This window comes from Nicotiana attenuata, chromosome 10, assembly GCF_001879085.1.
Source record: "Nicotiana attenuata strain UT chromosome 10, NIATTr2, whole genome shotgun sequence".
NCBI lineage: Eukaryota > Viridiplantae > Streptophyta > Magnoliopsida > Solanales > Solanaceae > Nicotiana > Nicotiana attenuata.
Genome location: NC_031998.1, coordinates 42783165 through 42803041, shown reverse-complemented (window position 1 = coordinate 42803041; position 19877 = coordinate 42783165). Strand labels below are relative to the sequence as shown.

General features: G+C 41.7%; 2 protein-coding genes across 4 annotated transcripts in view; one reads left to right on the top strand and one right to left on the bottom strand.

Moving 5' to 3' along the window:
- On the top strand, positions 757–9016 carry LOC109233394. 3 transcript variants are annotated; one of them, XM_019399252.1, is made up of 9 exons: positions 757–1191; positions 2009–2093; positions 2520–2561; positions 5865–5967; positions 6719–6771; positions 6882–7106; positions 7813–7859; positions 8036–8106; positions 8291–9016. In XM_019399252.1, exons 1-8 carry the CDS (start codon positions 887–889, stop codon positions 8088–8090), a joined length of 915 nt encoding a protein of 304 aa, XP_019254797.1. In that variant the 5' UTR covers positions 757–886; the 3' UTR covers positions 8091–8106; positions 8291–9016. The 3 variants fall into 3 exon arrangements, with proteins under 3 accessions (XP_019254797.1, XP_019254795.1, XP_019254796.1); XM_019399250.1 differs by having other exon boundaries at positions 5865–6033; XM_019399251.1 differs by lacking the exon at positions 8291–9016 and having other exon boundaries at positions 5865–6033; positions 8016–8104.
- Positions 15663–19877, bottom strand: part of LOC109233749 — a 12946-nt gene continuing 8731 nt past the window's right edge. Inside the window, exons 7-10 of the mRNA XM_019399613.1 lie at positions 19556–19659; positions 19149–19472; positions 17213–17263; positions 15663–15893 (exon numbers count right to left, since the gene is read on the bottom strand). Coding sequence (XP_019255158.1) covers positions 15663–15893; positions 17213–17263; positions 19149–19472; positions 19556–19659 — 710 coding nt within the window. The remainder of the gene's footprint in view (positions 15894–17212; positions 17264–19148; positions 19473–19555; positions 19660–19877) is intronic.

The window sequence follows — 19877 nt, the reverse complement described above, 5'->3', positions numbered from 1 at the left end:
AACTTTGAGTTTGATTTTTTAATGGAGATCGTTGTCTGTGGGAAGAAGACGACCCGTTTTTATTAGGGCAATTCGTAGTTCAGTACAACGAATTGTAATTCGCAGTACTGTACTACGAAATGTCATAAAAAAATTATTTTTTTTAAAAACTGCGAAATGCCTTAACGGCAAAAAATCCGTTAAGCCAATTCGCAGTATAAAACTGCGAAATACCCATTATTGTATCTTTTTTTTTTTAACATCAAAAATGTATTTTATGTTCAAAAAATTATTAATTAAGTTTTGGACTCGTAAATCACTTGGTCAAACATAAGGAGCTTATAGGCCAAAAAACAATGAATCTCAAAAGTGCTTTTAAGCTGGTTTGACCAGCTTTTAGGCCAATCCAAACACCTTCATAGCTTTTGGCTTTTGGCTTATTTTTGTCATTTTTTTTACTTTATCCAAACACTACAAAATGGCTTAAAAGATATTTTGGCTTAAAAACACTTAAAATAAGCCAATCCAAACGGGCTCTATGTTGTTCCATTTTCGATAGTTGAGGGATAATTTTGGTCCTTTTCCCCTTTTAAAATTTTTTTCTCAATTTATTCTAGATAATAAAAAATTGATATAGTAATCGGTCACCAAAGTTGGATGACTGGACTAATGAATTTGAATCTATTGTTCTTTTTAAATTGGAAAAGTATTACTACTTCTCTTATTGGGGTTACTTGTGTTTGTAATTTTCTTTTTTGAGGTTTCACAAGGGACGTTGTTATAGTGACAATTTGACTAATCGAGGGATCTAAGTGCTAACTTTCTAAAATTAAAGGTGCTAAATGACCTCTTTTACAGTCTACTACCAGTTTACTAGTACCTTTAGCCATCAGTCTCTGTCACAACAATGGAATCCAAATTCCTCTCTTCAATTGCTCCGGCGCCGTCGCCGACACTTGCTAGCTTTCCGGCTTCCTCCGACGTAGCCACGGACCGTACTATTCAAAGTCCGGCTGCGAAATATCCGGCGCCGCCAACAACGCCTTCGACACCGTTATCCGCTCAAGATATACGGCGATGGAGACCGGCGGCGCAACGAAACCTGAGAAACCAATGGTCTAAGTTGGCTGCTCTGCGGACGCAATGGTTTTCCTTATCCTCCACTGCTCGATCATATGCCACTTCTGTAGTCAATTCACATCTCTCCCAAAGGTAAACTTCAAGCACGCGTTTGAATAAAATTACAAGTCAGGAACTTGCTTAAAGATACTGCAAATCATTATTTTTATAGTTAAAAAAGCATTACCACAACGTATGAATAAAAAAATGACTCCAAATATAATTGTGTCAGCGCCCAAGGGTGTGGTTAGTGGTCAAAGTGGGAGGAGAATCATGAGTTCTCAGCAGAGTAGTCAAAAGCGAAAAGAATAAAGAAGCACCGAAGTTTATTAAGCATTGCTAAGAAAAGCACCAATGAAGTAATGCAAGAAAATATAACTACTATACACAAACATAAGAATGGAAAAACTAGAAGTAAGCTATATACATATATGTTGTCGTGCCATGAAAGACAGAACCCATCAGTGAAGTGAACACGCCTTAACACCGAGCTTTAGGGATTAAGCACTTTAAGCAAGCCTCAGGTTCAAATCCCAATGGAGCGGAGGCAAAAAAATACTAGGTGATTTTTTTCCATCTGCCTAAGCCTTGGTGGGCAGAGTTAACTCGTACTTGAGCTGGTGGGAAGTAGCATGTACCCGATGGAATAGTTGAGGTGCGCACAAGTTGGCTTGAATACTACCATCGTAAAAAAAGTAATTGTCTCATTCTTTCTGAGACGAGGGAATAGTATTGAAGAGAGTATGTGGATTTGTATTGTGGTTAATGTGATTTCTGTTAAGCAAAATGGATCCTGGCCCTAACTCAGCAGAGCCTACAATCCATACCCTCAGCTAGTGCAGGACTCTAACAATTTACAATGTTGACTTGTCAGTGATTCTGAATTACATCCTTTGGAGATTTGGTGCAGGTATATGGATGCAATGGACTTGGGTGTTTTAACAGATATGCCTGATATACGTAAAAAGGCATGTAGGAAATTGTTCAAGCAGCAGGTGATTATAGTAATTGCCTTTTTCCTTCGGTCTTTTGGCTTCAATTTGAATTGTCCTAGAAGCTGGCTATTTGCACACTGCATAAAGTTGATTGAGACAATGTGTTTTGATGTCCCTTGTTGTTTCCTCATATACATGGAAAACCTATTGAATTTGAAGTACTGAGAATATATTAGCACCTTCCAAGCGACAAATCTCTTACTAATATTCTTGTTGCTAAATTAATGTTGTTGGATTGCTCATCGAGTATGCTCGAGATTGTGCTGGAAATATTGTCTGATTGCGTGTCGGAGGTTTTCCTCGTTATTTAGTTGCTCAAGTATGCTGGAAAGGAGTCTGTAAAGTAGAATGGAAAACCCATCTCTGTTTATTGACAAAATCAAACTGTACTCTGAGTAATTTCTCACAGCTGTCTTTATTTTTCAGGAGACTTATAGGAATAACCTCTGGTCATCTTACAAAGATATGGTATGCACACTACATATTTACTGGTCCGCTTCATAAATGTGTCAATAATTAGCTTGCTACTCTGAGTAAAGTTGGTAAACATTTTTTCATCAAATAGATGTATTCTCTGCTGTGGTTTTCTTCTGTGTTACTCGGAACCTGAATATCGTTTTGTGTTATTTACACATCTAAACCTGTCTGTATCTCCCTACGTAATGCTTAACATCTTTTTTAATAGTACAGGCTTCTGCAAATGTCTTATAACTTCATTACTTTCAAATGCTCCCTATTTCATTCGACCCTCTCCTATGTTTGGAAGGGAAACATCCCTATTTGAAAAACACAGGAAAATAGACACGTATGCGTCATGTACAGTTTGAATGATTGATTAAGCACAATGTTACTTCTATAATCCCCAAGTATTTGGAAGGCCAGTAGTTGTGTTACGTATTTCTACGTGAACGAATTATCTGCTGTTTAGATATCCTGGCACAAATTCCTTTGATGCTAATTCTGGTAAAAGCAACAAACCGATATCTCTACTGGTCTTTTGAAGTGTTTACTGCGTTTGTCTTCCATGCTTATCTGTGCTTGTTTGACATCCAGAATTGCATTTATCTCGTCCTTGGAATGTCCAACGTCCTTGAGATCACACTCTCAACCCATAATTGTATGACTATCCATTTTTAACCTTATCTGACCAAAAAAATTATATAACTAATTTGACAAAGTTATATAAGTGAATTTATAGGGTCAAAAAGTTTTAGCTATAAGATAAAGTATTTACTGTGAAGTGTTCATGCCGGGTCGTTCTAGTACGGAAGCTATCCACCTTATCAGGAGGTTGGTGGAACAGTACAAGCGTAGGAAGAAAGATTTGCACATGGTGTTTATTGACCTAGAGAAAGCGTATGACAAGGTTCTTAGAGAGGTTATTTGGAGATGCCTGGAGGTGAAAGGCGTGCTGGTAGCTTACATTAGAGTGATAAAGGACATATATGAGGGAGCTAATACTAGGTTAGGACTGTGGGAGGTAACTCGGAGCACTTTCCGATTGTTATGGGGTTGCACCAAGGGTGTGCGCTCAGCTCGTTCTTATTTGTCCTGGCGATGGATGCACTAACACACCATAAGGGGAGGTGCCATGGTGTATGTTGTTTGCTAATGATATAATTCTGATTGATGAGATGCGAGGCGACGTTAACGAGAGGTCGGAGGTTTGGAGAGAGACCCTTGAGTCTAAAGGTTTCAAGTTGAGTAGGACTAAGACAGAATATCTGGAGTGTAAATTCATCGATGCGTCGGGAGAAGCAGACATGAGCGTGAGGCTTGACTCACAAGTCATCCCCAAGAGAGCACTGTTTAAAAAAGCGCCCGATTCCTCGCTTTAAGCGAGAAGCTGCACGCTTCACCCTGCCGAAGCGACTCAGGTGTAGAAAAGCGACCGCTTCCCACTAAAAAGCGAGAAGCGGGAAAGCGATGCAATGCGAAGTAGCGACCGCTTCTGTGTTTTAAAACAGACCCAGCCCTATTTTATTAAAAACGAGGTCTGGTCTTTCATTAAACGAACAAATGCAATGCGACTAGGGTTTTAAAGACACTGGTCGACTTCTTCTTCTTCATCGACCGAAAGCATCAACTTCTTCAACTTCAAGTTCAAACAACAAGTATGTTTTGATTTTTCTCCTTCTCCTTTTTCTTTTTCTTTTTCTTTCACCGTTTAAACATCCAAAAAGCAGCGAAATGCTGGCGTTTTTTTACCTTGGGTTCTTGCTTAGAATTGATGCCAATTTTTTACAATGAAAGAAAAAATTGCCCAGTTTACTGCCCAGTTTTTTTCCCTCCTCTGCCTAGTTTTTTTTTACCTCGAATTTTTATATCCTTTTTAAAATTCCGCTTCACTTCAAAAAAGCGAGCGCTTCGCTTCTCGCTTCTCGCTTTAAGCGAAATGGGAGTTGTCGCTTTTTGTCGCTTCACACTCTTCACAACACTACAAGAGAGGAAGTTTCAAGTACTTTGGGTCAATTATCGAGGGGATGGGGAGATAGACGAGGATGTCACGCACTGGGGGGGAGATAGCAGTGGGGTGGGTGAAATGGATGTTAGCATCTGGAGTCCTGTGTGATAAGAAAGTGCCATCGAAACTTAAAGGCAAGTTCTATAAAGCGGTGGTTAAACCGACCATGCTGTATGAGGCTGAGTGTTGGGCAACCAAGAATTCTCATACTCAGAAGATGAAAGTGGCTTAGATGAGGATGTTGAGATGGATGTGCGGGCACACTAGGCTGGATAATATTAGGAATGAAGATATTCCAGGGAAGGTGGGGTGGCTCCCATGGACAACAAGCTGCTACAAGCGAGGCTTAGATGGTTCGGGCACGTGCTGAGGAGAAGCACAGATGCCCCGGTTAGGAGGTGTGAGTAGTTGACATTGGCAGGTATGAGAAGAGGTAGAGGGTGGCCTAAGAAGTATTGGGGTGAGGTGATCAGGCAGGACATGACGCAACTTCAGATCTTCGAGGACATGGCTCTTGATAGGAAGGTGTGGAGGTCGAGCATTAGGATTGTAGGTTAGGACGGAGTCGAGCATTTTTCCACGTTCGTGCCGGGGCGGGGCTAGGCTAGTAATGTTTCGCCTTGGGTCGTTAGTGGTTTATGTAGTTTCCACACGGTTTATGTAGTTTCCACACTATTTTCTATGGCATTATTACTGATTATTGTTATTGTTTTTCCATCTATTTTCTGTTTCTTACGATGCTGATATTATTTTTCTAGCTTCTGTTGCTGTCACTGACCCATTGCCTATCGTCTATTGTTTATTTTCTTCTTCTTGAGCCGAGGGTTTTTCGGAAATAGCCTCTCTACCCTTCTGGGATAGGGGTAAAGTCTGCGTACACTCTTCTCTCCCCAGTGGGATTTTACTGGGTTGTTGTTGTTGTTGTTGTGAAGTGTATATATATCGCTAGGTGTCAGTATACAAATTGCAAAAGTTTTGGTATCTTGGGAAACTGGGGTCTAGAGTACTTTTAGTTTAGGGTACAAAAATCAAGACTGAATCAGGACATGTATATGTAGTTCTTAGTTGTTTGCGTGTCATTCACTCATTGACAGAAACCAATTGCCAAGTGATTTATCTTCGAGACTTGGTTCTTGTTCTCTCCTTCAATTAGCTCTTGCTTAGGCATGGATCTTACTCCTTATATGACTATATTGAAACTTTGATTGTTTAGGACTCTGGTATACTGGCATTTTACTTTCTTAGTTCCAGTGACTTCTATGAAATTGCCATGCCTGTTTATTGCCTGACTATTTAGCTGTCTGCAGGTGGCTGTTGTAACTCAGATGGTCAATGTTTCCAAATCTATGAGGTGTTACCGCAAAGGAACAAATGGCAGTGCACTTACTGAGTTTTCTTTGTTCCCTGGAGGTCAGAATGACACTGGTGATAGTGATGGAATTCCTGTTTTCACCTTTTGGTCAATCTTTGATTTCGGTATGCCTTTAAAACCTTTGCAAGTTGCAGACTGTCCCACTATTAGGAATTCCTGCAGAGATTTGTCTGTTCTGTTAAAAGGTTATCATATGTTAATTCGTAGTCCCAGCTAATCAATGAGTGTTAAATTTATTGTCTGCTTAGTTAGTAGTACAAGGGTATCACAAAGCTTTCATTAAACCTTTTGCCTCTAGTGTACTAAAAATGATATTGGCCTGAGAAGAGTTCAAATGGAATATCATGGTCCAACAACAGAAGTAACCATATAAAACCTACTTATCAAAAGAAAAGAAGTAATCATATAAAACCTATAAGCAAATCTGGTTGTCAATTTGGTATAAGTTGCTAGAGCTCAATTTTGAGTTTGAGTGTGGTCAGGAATTTTTGTTTCTCCCCTTCCTGGTTGTAGGGTTTTGGTGATCACATGATAGTCTCTTCTGCCTGGCCTGACGACATTCCGCAGTCACCCTTAATCTCCTTGGTTAACTATAAAATATTGCTTTAGGGGTGGATAATCTACGCATAGACTTGAGATATCGGGAATGGAGAGTGTCCCATTAAACAATCAGTAGAAGGAGTTATACCTTGGATTCCTTTTGGTCTTAAACTGATTACTAGCTTCTCCTTTTATTCACTTATCTGCTTAGCACTTCATATTTACAATTTTCCTCTCTAATGACTTCAGAGAAACTGGCATTGGAGCTGGTCCAGATGTTTGTGTCAGAAACGAATATAAAGGTGATTTTCTCATCTCCGCCGCCACAGTGAGGCATTTTTCACTTTATTGGTACAAACCTTCTATGATCTATATATTTGTTTTGCCTTATTGAAAGTTTAGTGATGTGCAGCGGTTGCTTGTAATGGAAATATGCTCCATTGGTTCCGAGGAATTTTCACAAGTCGACAGGCTGAAATGGAGTGATCATTTCTATGTAGGAGAGTTTGAAGATCTGCTCAAATGCAATTCAAACTCAAATGAGGTTCTTAATCAACTCGTGCCCAGGCTAGAGAGCTGCAATTCTCGGACTTCCCCCATGCAATCGAGTAATCAATTAGAGAGCAATATTCTCCAGGTATCAGGTCACCTGTTGTATATGAAGTTATAGTTTTGGAATAAATTTGTGTGCCTACTCCTCTGTGTCTATAGTTGTTAGAATTATTAGCACACTGAGGCACATCCCTAGTGCTTCAAAGACTCTAGGCTTGATGGTGAGTGATACATCATCATATCATTACTCTGGGAAAAGCCCCTTGGCCGGCACATTGAGTAGGATATCATAGTTGCTCTAATGGTGTCATCAATAATTATGTATATCCCATATAATTTCTTAAGCTCTTACTTCTATCACACAAATTGTCTTTCTGAAGGTCTTACTTCTAACCATGTAAAAAAGCTATTGGCTCAAGCATAAAGGCTTTTTTTTTTCGGTATCAAACTTCTCTTGAAATTGCTGCGAGATAGCTATATTGGAGATATTATTACTTGATAACCTTTTTTTTTCTTTAAGTTCAAGACAGGTTTTCGTGTCTCTTCTATGCACTGTTTCAACTCATTAAATCATGTTTGCTTTTTCGAAAAGTTTTTTTTTCCTTTAGGATGACACTGTATCATGTTTTATTGTCAAGGTAATATTTTATAATGGTGGAGTGAAATACGTATACAATTGCTGATGATCAGATTTGGAAAATCCATCACTGTCTTATTGGACGGAAAAATTTACCTACCTCCTGTTGTTGTTTCCACTTTCATTATGTACTTATTAAATATTTGAATTGTAGGTTTACTTAACAACCTGGCTTGCAGAAGTCAATGTCGATAGATTCAGGTAAAGTGATTCTGTGGCGCTTCAAGTTTTTCAATCTTTGATTCTGAACCTACTTCTGCGATTTTTGGCTTCTATTGGTATTGGTATTCACAAGTCATATAATGTGTAAATTCGTCTAGAATGAGATATTTACCCTTGTATATCGTGTTGTAACAGATTATTGTACCTTGACACAGGATAGGTGAATTATTTGCTATGGTAGGTGAGGAGATGCATGTTACCATATCTTGAAGCCTCAACTACACAGGTAGGTGAACAAGGGTGAAAAAACGCTTTAAATTTTAACGTTGCGTAATTCCAAGATTGGAACTTCAAGCTTGAGCTCATCCATATGCCAAATAAAGCATTGAGCTGATCTTTAAGCTTCTAAGATTTTTATCTTCATACTTATCTGTAGAAATAATGCTGATGCATCTATTGCACCTGAGCAGGGCAGCGCAGAATGGATACAAAGGGTTAGCATGGATAACCCCAACTCATTTGATCGAGGCATGTATATATACATGTAATGGCGATGGATCTATTAGCCAATGAGGTCGATAGAGCTTGAAAAGATATAAAAGCGACCTAAGCTGGGATTTAAGATGGTGAAGTTGTCCTTGTCCAGGAGAATCATCCAACTCACAAACAATGCTACTGTTGTTTCCCAGGCAATGAATCCAAGTGTCAGGCAAATGGCTGCCTAATGCTGTCTTTGTTTGTTAAAGCAACCAGCGGGTGAAGAGCCAACAGTGACATATTTAGTAATATGAAAGTGACGAGGCAAGGAAGAGCCGCTATTTTTTTAAATTTTTTTTAATTATATATTGGGGTAGGGGAGTGGGAAATGGGGGAAGGGATTACAAGGTGAGGAATTGAACCCTCACCAATAAGGTGAAAGTTTAGGTAGCCAACTAACTGAGCTACTAAGATTCCGCCGCAAGAGCAACTATGAGCGTTAGTTTTCTATTTATTTGTTTGTTTGTTTATTGGGATTTTTGGGGGGCAGAGATGCTAGGTTCACTTGTTCCATTGATAGAATACTCCACGATCATATTAACCCTTGGTCTGATTGGGTTGGTGTCCATTATACCAAGATAGGGAAACATCGTATTTCTCAAACAAGGGATGTGGTCATGGGACATGTACTTTTATGATGAAGTTACTGTTTGGATTCATATTTGTGAGCTGTCTATTCTGGAAATTTTCATTGGCCAAGGAGTACTTATTTTTTTCTCAACGTTGCAGAAATACTCTGCAAATTTTACAGGTTAAAAAAGGAGAAGTAAAGGTTGGTAATTTTGGCGGTAAGAGAAAGTTATTCTATGTAATTGAAGTAGCAAGCCGGTAATCTTCGTTTTCCTTTCACGTAAAGATGGTTGAGTAAATTACCGTTTAGTTACTTAATTCCTAGTCTAGTTTGAATAATTTGAATAAGGTAGCTTACGACGAATTGGATGAATTAATCTTAATGGTTTATTTCAGTTGCATAAATTAGTGTACTCGTCATACTTATCATTTCGTAAAGAAACTTACTTCTATAGCTTTTGAAAAAATTCTTAATAGTAGAAGTTTTGTGAATTAATATGTATTATTCTAGCTTTACCTCATCCATGAGTTCTTTTACACATTATAAAAGTGAAAATAGCACGGGCTAGCCAGTTTTCGGACTGGTAATTGAAAAATAGCCAACGTTTGTAAAGTCATTGAAAAAAATATAGTCGGTGTTTGCAAAGTCGTTGAAAATAGCCATTGTTTTGCTGAAATACGAAAAGTTTTAGCATAACATGCGGGATTATGGAGCTCTTGCGTATAAACTTTCAACATATTATGTTGGAATTCCAGCACACGAAAAGTTTCAGTATAATATGTTGGATTATGGAACTCCTATATATAAACTCCTCGCATATTATGTTGGAACTCCAGCACATTATGCTAGAAGCTCATACGTAATAAATTCAAACTCCAAACATATATTTTTTATTTTATAAAGGTAACAATATATTCATCAGTACAAAGCTTGTGTTGGAAATCACAATTACAAAAAAAAAAAAAAAAAGGAAGAGACCTATTTACATCTGTCCAAGATTCTTCTTACAAGGACTCTAACAACTCTAATAAAGTCTCAGTTTCATCTGCGCAAAATCCATTACACCAAAAATGAAAGGACAAAATACAATTGAGCTTAATTTTCTGTAAAGAACTCCTCCTATCTTTAAAACACCTATCATTTTTTCCTTCCATACATTCCACCAAATGCATGTTGGTATAGCCCTCCACTATCTCTTCTTCCTTCCCCGACCACCTACATTGTTCTAGCACCTCAAAATATCACAAGTAGTCCTTGTTTAACCAAAAAGTATTAAGCCTTTTGTTTAACTAATTAATGAAGAGAATAGAGGATAAATTCTAGCCAAAAATAATTAACTCCAGATCTAAGGGTAATGAATAAAAGAATGAGATATAGCAAAGTTATATCTCGATTCAAAATTATTAAAAGACATCAAGCATGATAATAAACTTACATCTTTAGAGTATCGTCCCGAAATGTAAGAGCAAAGAAGGACAAGAAGGAATGCCATTGATGACTATGAGATCTAAATTTATTGATTTGACAATCATAATTACAGAGGTTTATCTTCCCTATCTAAACCCTTTCATGGTTTTCTTCTATTGTTCTCCTTCTGGGAGAGAAAAAGCCCCCCTCTTCTTGTCTTCTCATCTCCTATATATATTGTCAATATTCCCTTTTGTCCATCGGTCCTTCACCAGAGGGTCTTCGTTCCCTTGACTGTACTTCACGTCGTCTCCCTCAACTACCATGACATTTTCTTCGTCATACAGGCTTCTTGAGGGCACGATCTCGGCTGTGGCCAAGGTATTCGTCGTTATTACATCTAGTGGGTACGACCACGGCTTAGTTAACCTCTTACCATTCCTGTTAACGTTAATCCACGTGTGGTCAGATTTTGACCCATACAGTTAGTCCCTCCGCCCGTTGGGGTCGCCTATGGGCGAGCTCGATGGGCAGACCCTGTTGATTCCAAAGTGGAAAAATCTGAACGCTCTATGCGAGGGGCGAGAAGTGGAAAAATCTGAACGCTCTATGCGAGGGGCGAGAACCTCATGGCGAGGTAGCGATGTGATACTTCGAGAATCGCGTCGGACCGTTACGTCAATTCAAGACTGGACCGTCACGTCAGTTCAGGGTGTCATCAATATTCCCCATGCGTCATTATGGCGCACATTTTCCAGATATTGTGTCGTTTCTCGTGCCCGTGCCCTTTCCTTCTTCTAACTGGCAGCTCTTGGTTTTCCCGCTTAGGGCATTTATGTCCCTATAAATAAAGGGGGAGCTCCTCATTTGAATGTTAAATTTTTCAATTGCTTAAGAGAGAATTTCATAAGTCTTCTCCTTTTTCCTTACTCTCTCACATCTCTGCTCCCGCTAGAATTTGCAGTGACCATCGTCTTTCTCATCCATCATCTTTGCTTCTTTCGACCAAAGAAAACAAATGGCAGTACTTCTTCCTACTCCGATAACGCTTAGGTGCTCCGGTGCCGGAGACTGACGCATCCCTTCTTCAAGAGGGAGCGGAGGCAGTGGAAGATGAGGGATTTCCGACGGTAGATAAGGTGGTTCCCCGCCCGGGGAAGGCGAGGACCGATTTTAACAGCCCTTCCGGAATGAACCGGAGCTCGTACCTTCCACGAGATGCTGCGACGATCACCGCGTTCAAAGCCAAATGGGGGATCCCCGACCATATTGAAATGGTGCCGTCGGGTAAGGATATAGTGCATTTACATCGCCCGGGCTACTGCGCGTTTTACGCGTATCCCTTCATCGTCGGGTACACGCTTCCCCTTCCTTCTTTGGTGGTTGATTTCTGCCATTTTTATGAGGTGTGCCCGGCTCAACTCTCCCCCTATGCGTATAAGCTCGTCCTCATGCTCATCAAGTACGCAGAGCTGACCGGCCGAGGAATTTCTCTAGGACATATGCTCCACCTCTTCGCCCCCCATTTTCTTCGGGGCACGATGATTCACATGCGCCATCGTGGAACCAAGAGCTTGGTGGTGAAGATGGACGACAAGACCAACCGCCGCTTCTAGGAAAACTACTTTTACATCCGAACGGAGCATGTCATATCGAACCCGGCGGGGTTTCCTAAGACGTGGAATTTTGCTCGTAAGTTCTCCTTTCTGTTTAATTTGTGCAATTTTACTTAAGGTGGATATCAGTTGTCCCCCCTTAAACGACTTCGCTGAGGATTTGCTTTTGTCTTTGTAGCCGAGAGACTACCTCCCCCGCTTGTTGCCGATATTCGTGAGTGGGCGAGCGCAATTCTCCCCCACACGGTGGGGATTCGCGAGTGGGCGTTCTTCTATGAGAAGTTTGGGCGCAAGCCACTTACCGGTGAGTTGGTTCATTGTGGTTCCGCTTTGTTCTTTACTTCACAGTTTTTTTATCTCGTCGTTATGTTATCAAATCCCTATTTACTGACAGGTCGGAGAGGAGTGAGAAGGACAAGGGCTCCACCGCTTGCGTTCCGTCAACCGGTGCTCTCTGCCCGGCCCGCACCAAGAGCTACTGTAGGCGAGGGCGTAGAGAATCCGGCCGCCCGTCGGACCGCGGCCGCGGCTTAGGGCGTACGCTTGGAGGTTACTCCTCAACTGGAGACTCCGGTTCCCGCAGTCCGTTCAACAAGGGAACCTTCCCGCGTCAGTAGTGGAGAGGCCCCATCAAAGAGGCAAAGGGTAGTGTTGGAAGGGGCTTCTTTATCCGAAACACCCTCGAGGGGCGACCTTGCATCAACGGCACCACCAACGTGGATGCGGAGGCGATGCCTGTTGCGAACGTTCAGGAGACTATTGTGACAAAGGGACGGAGCTCCGAGGCTGATGTTGTTGTCCCGAGCAGGGCATCTCATCTCGGCCGAACCGCACCCCTTCTTCGGCCAATGAGAGGGGGAAAGGCGTCATGGTTGAGGATTATGAATCCGAATCCGACATTGACCCAGAGGACATGAGGATGTTCGAGGAGGGTTTTACCCGAACTGTGGTAAGGGCGGAAGGCCCTTCTCGAATACTCGAAATTCCATTGGACCTCAACCTGTTGCAAGACACGGTCGATTTGGTGCCACAGTTCGATCTTCTATGCTCCGCCACCGAGAGCGAATCTCTTCAGGAGGTCAATGATTCTGAGTTGTCACGCGGTGTGGCAGTGATGGCCTTAAGGTGAGTTCCCTTTTGCTTTCTTCGCTTTATGGCCTTTGTTTTTATAGTGACTCTTTCGTCCCTCCTCTTTTTAGTCTTACATGCTAGAGGTCGAGAGTGCTTGTAGGGCGGAGACGCGAACCGATATTTTTCTAAAAATGGCCGAGAAGTATCGACGGTATTGCAACAGATGCCGTGAGATGCACGAGCAGCTCCGAGCGGGCACTAGTACCCAGTCCATCAGGGAGGAGTTGGAGAAAAGAGATCAGGAGCCGATGCGGTCTATCCACAGATGCAGTGAGCTCGAGGAGCTGCTCCATACCAAAAATGAGGAGCTCGAGATGGGCAAAGGGGTTGTCGCGGAGTGCGAGGACCTTCAGGCGAAGGTGTTATCTTTACAAGCCAAACTTGAGCAAAATGCTAGCAGAGTCGAAGCTTTGAGCGCAGAATGGATGGGGAAGTTGGCCACGCTGGAAAAGAAAGTGGGCGAGATGGAAAGTGCCGAGGATGCTCGGGTGTCGGCTTTGGCGAGAGCAGCGGCGCTAGAGAACACTATCCGCGTCCTCAAATTTGAGCAGGAGTCTGAGAGGGCGAAGACCACGCTTAGGGAGGCGCGGCTCGAGGAACGTATTGGTGAAATTGACCGGGAGGCTTCGAGCCTTGGAGACCGGGTCATGGCTCTCGAGGCAGAGAAGGCGCAACTGTTGGCCCAGGCCGAATTTGCCTCTGCCGCGGTCCCCCGCCGCTTGTATGAGCTATGGGTCCATGCCGAGGCCAACGAGATATATACAAGGGTTTGTGGGATGAAGGGATTGTTCCTGAGGCCGCCTTCGAAGATGCTCGGGCGAAGGCACGCGAGGCTCGTATTTCCTGCAGTTACGACCCTGCAACACGGAAGGCTTGTGAGGGCGTTGATATTGAGGATGGGATTCCTTCTGATGATGATGATGCTGGGGAGAACGGCGGTGGAGATGACGCCGAGTGGAACTTTGTTGCAGCTTCTTGTACTTATTTTTTTTTAAATATTTTTCTTGAGGGCCTGTTTTGGCCTTTTGTAAGGTGCGGCTGTTGCGCATGTACATTTGAATAAAATAGTTGCTTCACCTTTGTTTGTGTATCTCTTGACCTTCTTTCTCCTTCTCTCCCATTTTTTTTTTGTTTTTTCTTTCTTGGGGAGGAGATCTTCGGATTTCTCCGTGATGATTCCCTGATCTTGAATTAGGAATTCGAATGAGGGCGGATCTAGTTTGCTTGATCCGAGCGAGGTCGGATCTCGTTATGTGAGTTCGACTGAAGTCACTTCGGATCTGCAAGTTCGGGCGAGGTTGACTTCTGATTTGTTAACTTGGGCGGAATCAACCTTGATTTGTATATTCGAGCGAGGTCAAATTTAGACTTGCCAACTTAGGCGAAGTCAGTTTGACTTGTATATTCGAGCGAGGTCGAATTTAGACTTGCCAACTTAGGCGAAGTCGGTTTGACTTGTGCATTCGAGTGATGTCGAACTTAGAGTCGCCAACTTAGGCGAAGTTAAATTTTCGTGGCGAGTTCGGCGATGGCTGGGGGCGAGCTCGCGTGAGATCAAATTATGACCCGTTATGAGTTCGACGGGGTCAAACTTTGATTTATTGATTCGGGTGGGCGAATTTTTACTTCCACTTGGCGATGGTCGACGGCTGTAAGGGTGTTAATTCGAGCAAGGTCGAAACTGTAACCTGCTATGAATTCGAACGAGGTCGAACCTTCCTTTCATTTGGCGATGGCCGATGGCCGCAAGGGTGTTAATTCGAGCGAGGTCGAAATTGTAACCCGTTGTAAGTTCGAGCGAGGTCGAACTTTCCTTTCGTTTGGCAATGGCCGATGGCCGAAAAGGTGTTAATTCGAGCGAGGTCGAAATTGTAACCCGTTATAAGTTCGAGCGAGGTCGAACTTTCCTTTCGTTTGGCGACGGCCGATGGCCGCAAGGGTGTTAATTCGAGCGAGGTCGAAATTGTAACCCATTATAAGTTCGAGCGAGGTCGAACTTTCCTTTCGTTTGGCGATGGCCGATGACCGCAAGGGTGTTAATTCGAGCGAGGTCGAAACTGTAACCCATTATAAGTTCGAGCGAGGTCGAACTTTCCTTTCGTTTGGCGACGGCCGATGGCCGCAAGGGCATTAATCAAGCGAGGTCAAAATTGTAACTCGTTATAAGTTCGAGCGAGGTCGAACTTTCCTTTCGTTTCGCGACGGCCGATGGCCGCAAGGGCGTTAATCAAGCAAGGTTGAAATTGTAACTCGTTATAAGTTCGAGCGAGTTCGAAGTTTCCTTTCGTTTGGCGATGGCCGATGGCCGCAAGGGTGTTAATTCGAGCGAGGTCGAAATTGTAACCCGTTATAAGTTCGAGCGAGGTCGAACTTTCCTTTCATTTGGCGATGGCCGTTGGCCGCAAGGGTGTCAATTCGAGCGAGGTCAAATTGTAACCCGTTGTATTACATTTATCGGAGAACATTACTCGTCACCGTATTATTTATGCGCGCATCGGGGTGAGTCCTCGTTTGTTTAATTTTGTTTTTGTTGGAGAATACCGTGCGTGGGGATGAGTCCCGGTTCGTTTAACTTTGCTTTCATTGGAGATTACTGTGCGTTTCATGGGCCCATCGCTCAGACCCCGATTCCGGAGATTGTTTCTTAACAATGTCGACCTGTTCTGAGCCGTTTCTGTCATTTGTAGTACGGTACGACTTAGAGGGCTTTGTTCGCTCATTGCTTGCGAGGTGGTATGGTACGGAACATTTTCCTGGTCTGTTTGGCGGCGTTCGTTCCTTCTTTGCGTACCTGTGAGAATGCTCGTGTTCCTGTTCCGAACCAAAAAGAGAGCGTGATAAGTTAAACCCAAACGAAATTGCATGTTACCTTGGTCTGGTAAGTCGGTGAAAGGGGGAAAGGCGCTGTAGGGTCGCTTGTTTCGCCCCGTGCTCGAATGACGGTTTCAAATTTGGCAGCCGTGTTTGGCTTCGTCGTTAGTCGCGTCCGGGTTTCTCGTGGGTTGGACTTACCTTGCTCGTTGGGACATTGAGACCGAGTCCCAATTCGGTCCCGTCCGATATGCGCAAACAATAAGGGAAACATGTCATACTTTGTTCATAAATCACATAGCGCTTGTGGGTACGAAAATAAGGCAAGATATGCCTGTTATCTCAAAAAATCACACAGTAGACTATCGTCCCTTCCTAAGAGGTGGGAGTATAGGCCGGTATACAAGGTGAATACGTCAAATAGGATTGCGGTCGTGCTAAGTGCGTGGTGACCACGATCCTACTTTAAACATACATATGACGTGCCAAACCCATCGCTACAGATGAGGCGTGGGTTTTGCATAAACACCAGACATAATTTCGATATCGTGTAGAGATCTGACCCAGATTGGTTTGGTTACTCTCAAAAGCTTATCTATCACTTTTTCGAGTTGGTGTTTATACTGAGATGGTGAGGTTAGGACAACATCTTTGGAAGTGATATATGACTGGTTTTAGATCTAAAGGAAACTAAAAATTTGGCTAAGAAATCTCCACAGACGGAGCAAAATTGTTTAACCAAAAAGTGTTAAGCCTTTTGTTTAACTAATTAATGAAGAGAATAGAGGATAAATCCTAGCCAAGAATAATTAACTCCAGATCTAAGTGTAATGAATAAAAGAATGAGATATAGCAAAGCTATATATCGATTCAAGATTATTAAAAGACATCAAGCATGATAATAAACTTACATCTTTAGAGTATCGTCCCGAAATGTAAGAGCAAAGAAGGACAAGAAGGAATGTCATTGATGACTATGAGATCTAAATTTATTGATTTGACAATCATAATTACAGAGGTTTATCTTCCCTATCTAAACCCTTTCATGGTTTTCTTATGTTGTTCTCCTTTTGGGAGAGAAAAAGCCCCCCTCTTCTTGTCTTCTCATCTCCTATATATATTGTCAATATTCCCTTTTGTCCATCGGTCCTTCACCAGAGGGTCTTCATTCCCTTGACTGTACTTCACGTCGTCTCCCTCAACTACCATGATATTTTCTTCGTCATACAGGCTTCTTGAGGGCACGATCTCGGCTGTGGCCGAGGTATTCGTCGTTATTACATCTAGTGGGTACGACCATGGCTTTGTTAACCTCTTACCATTCCTGTTAACGCTAATCCACGTGTGGTCAGATTTTGATCCATACAGTCCTGGGCATATCCCAAGTTATATTCACCAGTGCAAGGAATAACTACTACAACTGAGATGTAACAACACAATGTAGAAAAAGGTGGTTGTTGTCTTCTTGCTCCGCTTGGCATAGGAAACATCTAGAGCTCAATAGTAGTCCTCTTCTTTGCAGATTCTCATGGGTGAGACGGGCCTTCTTGACTACTAGCCATGTAAAACAGGATACTTTAGAAGGAAGTTTCCAAGGCCAGAAGCATTGTTGTTGTCCAGGATTGCATAGAAGCTTGTAAGCCCCCTTGACTGAGAAACACTTGCCGTTGTTCCCTTTCCAAATGATAGAGTCCTCTGCTAGTCTACTTCAGATGTTCCTTTGAAAACCTCGAGAACTTCGAACTCCAACATATTATGCTAGAATATTTTCGGATTTTTAAGAGTGTTTTAGTTCAGATTTTATGTTTACATTAAAAAGTGGCTAAATTTCTATTTCTTTTGAAATTGTGGCTATTTTTTAATTACCTGTCGTAAATCTGGCTATTTTTTATTTTTGCATGCAATTCTCAGATAAAACTATTAATCAGCATATGTTCAAGTAAATTAAACAGTTCATTGCGCGGCTAACTCCAGTGACATCCCATCGGACTTTGATTTGCTCAGTTACACCCCATTCTGGGCGTTCACTTAGCCTTTGGTTATAGGTTACAGTTTGAAACTACTACTATTCAGCTTATGCTCAATCTCTTTGTAGTTTCAACACGCATTTTGACATTCTGTAACTAAGCAAAGCACATAGAGAACACACATTTGATCAACCAAATAACCAAAGTTTCTCCCAGTTCGTGTATCAACCTCTTTTCTGGACCGTCAAAGCTATGCTGGAAGAAAGTTATTGTTGACAATCACACGTCAAACCAAGCAGTTTACTCATTCCGAGAGAGACAAAAGAACACCGATAAGAGAAAATGTGGCCCCGGAAGTTGCAAATTTTCACTTTGGGTTAAGGTTGTGAGGCGTTATTCTCCTTTGTTTCCTAGAATGTGGTTGTGTGGACTGTGGAGGGAGGGGGGAGGGTGCGAGATGGGACCCTCGGAAAAGAGGGTATAATTCAACACAACACATAACAGGAGAAAACATCAACATTTTAGACTATAGAAGTCCCAGAACAAGTTATCAAAAATCTGCCCAGCAGTTGCACTTTAAGAGCCATACAAGGCAAAGTACAGGCATTGATCTAAACCTCTGTACAAGGGAAAGAATTAAATATCAAGCTGTTCTGAAAGCTCCTTTTTCATCTAAACTATGTTCTGAACAATCTGGACAGCTTAGCACAGTTTCCAGCTGTTAACTCTAAAAACTACAAATGGAGAGATCCATCAACAGAATAATTAACCTTTATCGAAAAAAAAAAAAAAAGGGCATCACCAGAATAAATTATGAGCCTAGGCATCACTTATACTTGATGATGATGCCAATACAAATACATGGACCTGCCTAAAGCAATTATAATAACCTTCATAATTCTTCAAGGAGGTGACATATATAACAGCACCATTGACCAACTACATATCAACAACTTTTAACCACAGGGTATATATTCTCCCCACTTCTGGCAAAAAATGATGGGGCACCCTAGTCTTCGAAGAGATGTACATGGAATGAATCATATATTTCTTGATAATGAAAATTTTTTCTTCTTTTTTTTTTTAATGCAAAGGATTGGACAGCCTACATTGCATCTAAGGTGAAAATTGAGTGTATGTTCAGCAATACTGGTTGTGTGGTTCTATTTTCTTCTTGCTAGTGCTAGTACATGACTAGGACAAAAATTTCTACCAGAAGTTGAGGTAATTGATGACAGAGCAGAGGGAAAAATCAATTCATTTGTGATCATAGAGAAAGACAATGTACCCCACTAGGGAGATTTTTCGGTATTGGAAGTGCAGTGACGTATCTCTGGGGAAAAGGTTTGTGGGTATGTGCAGCTGGGCCTGATGAAGATGAGGTCTCAGCACCATCAGATTGTCCCCGGCCGTGGAACTTCGCGAACCAATTGATAACGGCGAATTTCTCTTGGTCTTGCCCTTCTACTATCACATCTAATAAGGATGCTCTCTTGTCCAGTCTGATCATAGGAACAACAAAATAGAAAGCAAACCAGAGTTCAGAAAAGCAGATAGAATATATAATCAACAGAAGTGGAACAGATGAAAAGATAAAATGAACTCCCAAGAACTAATAACAAGTCAAATGGCAATAGATATTAAAGACTTCACAAGTGTGGATTCCCGAATAAAAAGTCCACGTTTCTATGCAACCAACCAATAAGTACTCTTAGTACTTGTGCCCTCATTTTCATCAGCTTTATATGTTTTAAGATGTGCTAAACCAGAAGCAAGAAGCCATTGCAGTTCAAAGTAAACTGTCGATTTTCCGAGTAAAATAGGATATTGTTCAGATTTGCAAATCAATAGTTAAAACTTAGCATTACATGTAGTGGCGTTTGGACTATAAGAATTGTAAAATTCCAAAAAAAAAAGTGAAAATGGTAATTTGAAAATTAGAGTTAGTGTTTGGACATGAATATAATATTGGTTGTTTTTGAAGTTTTGTGAGTAATCTGAGTGAAAATTTTGAAAA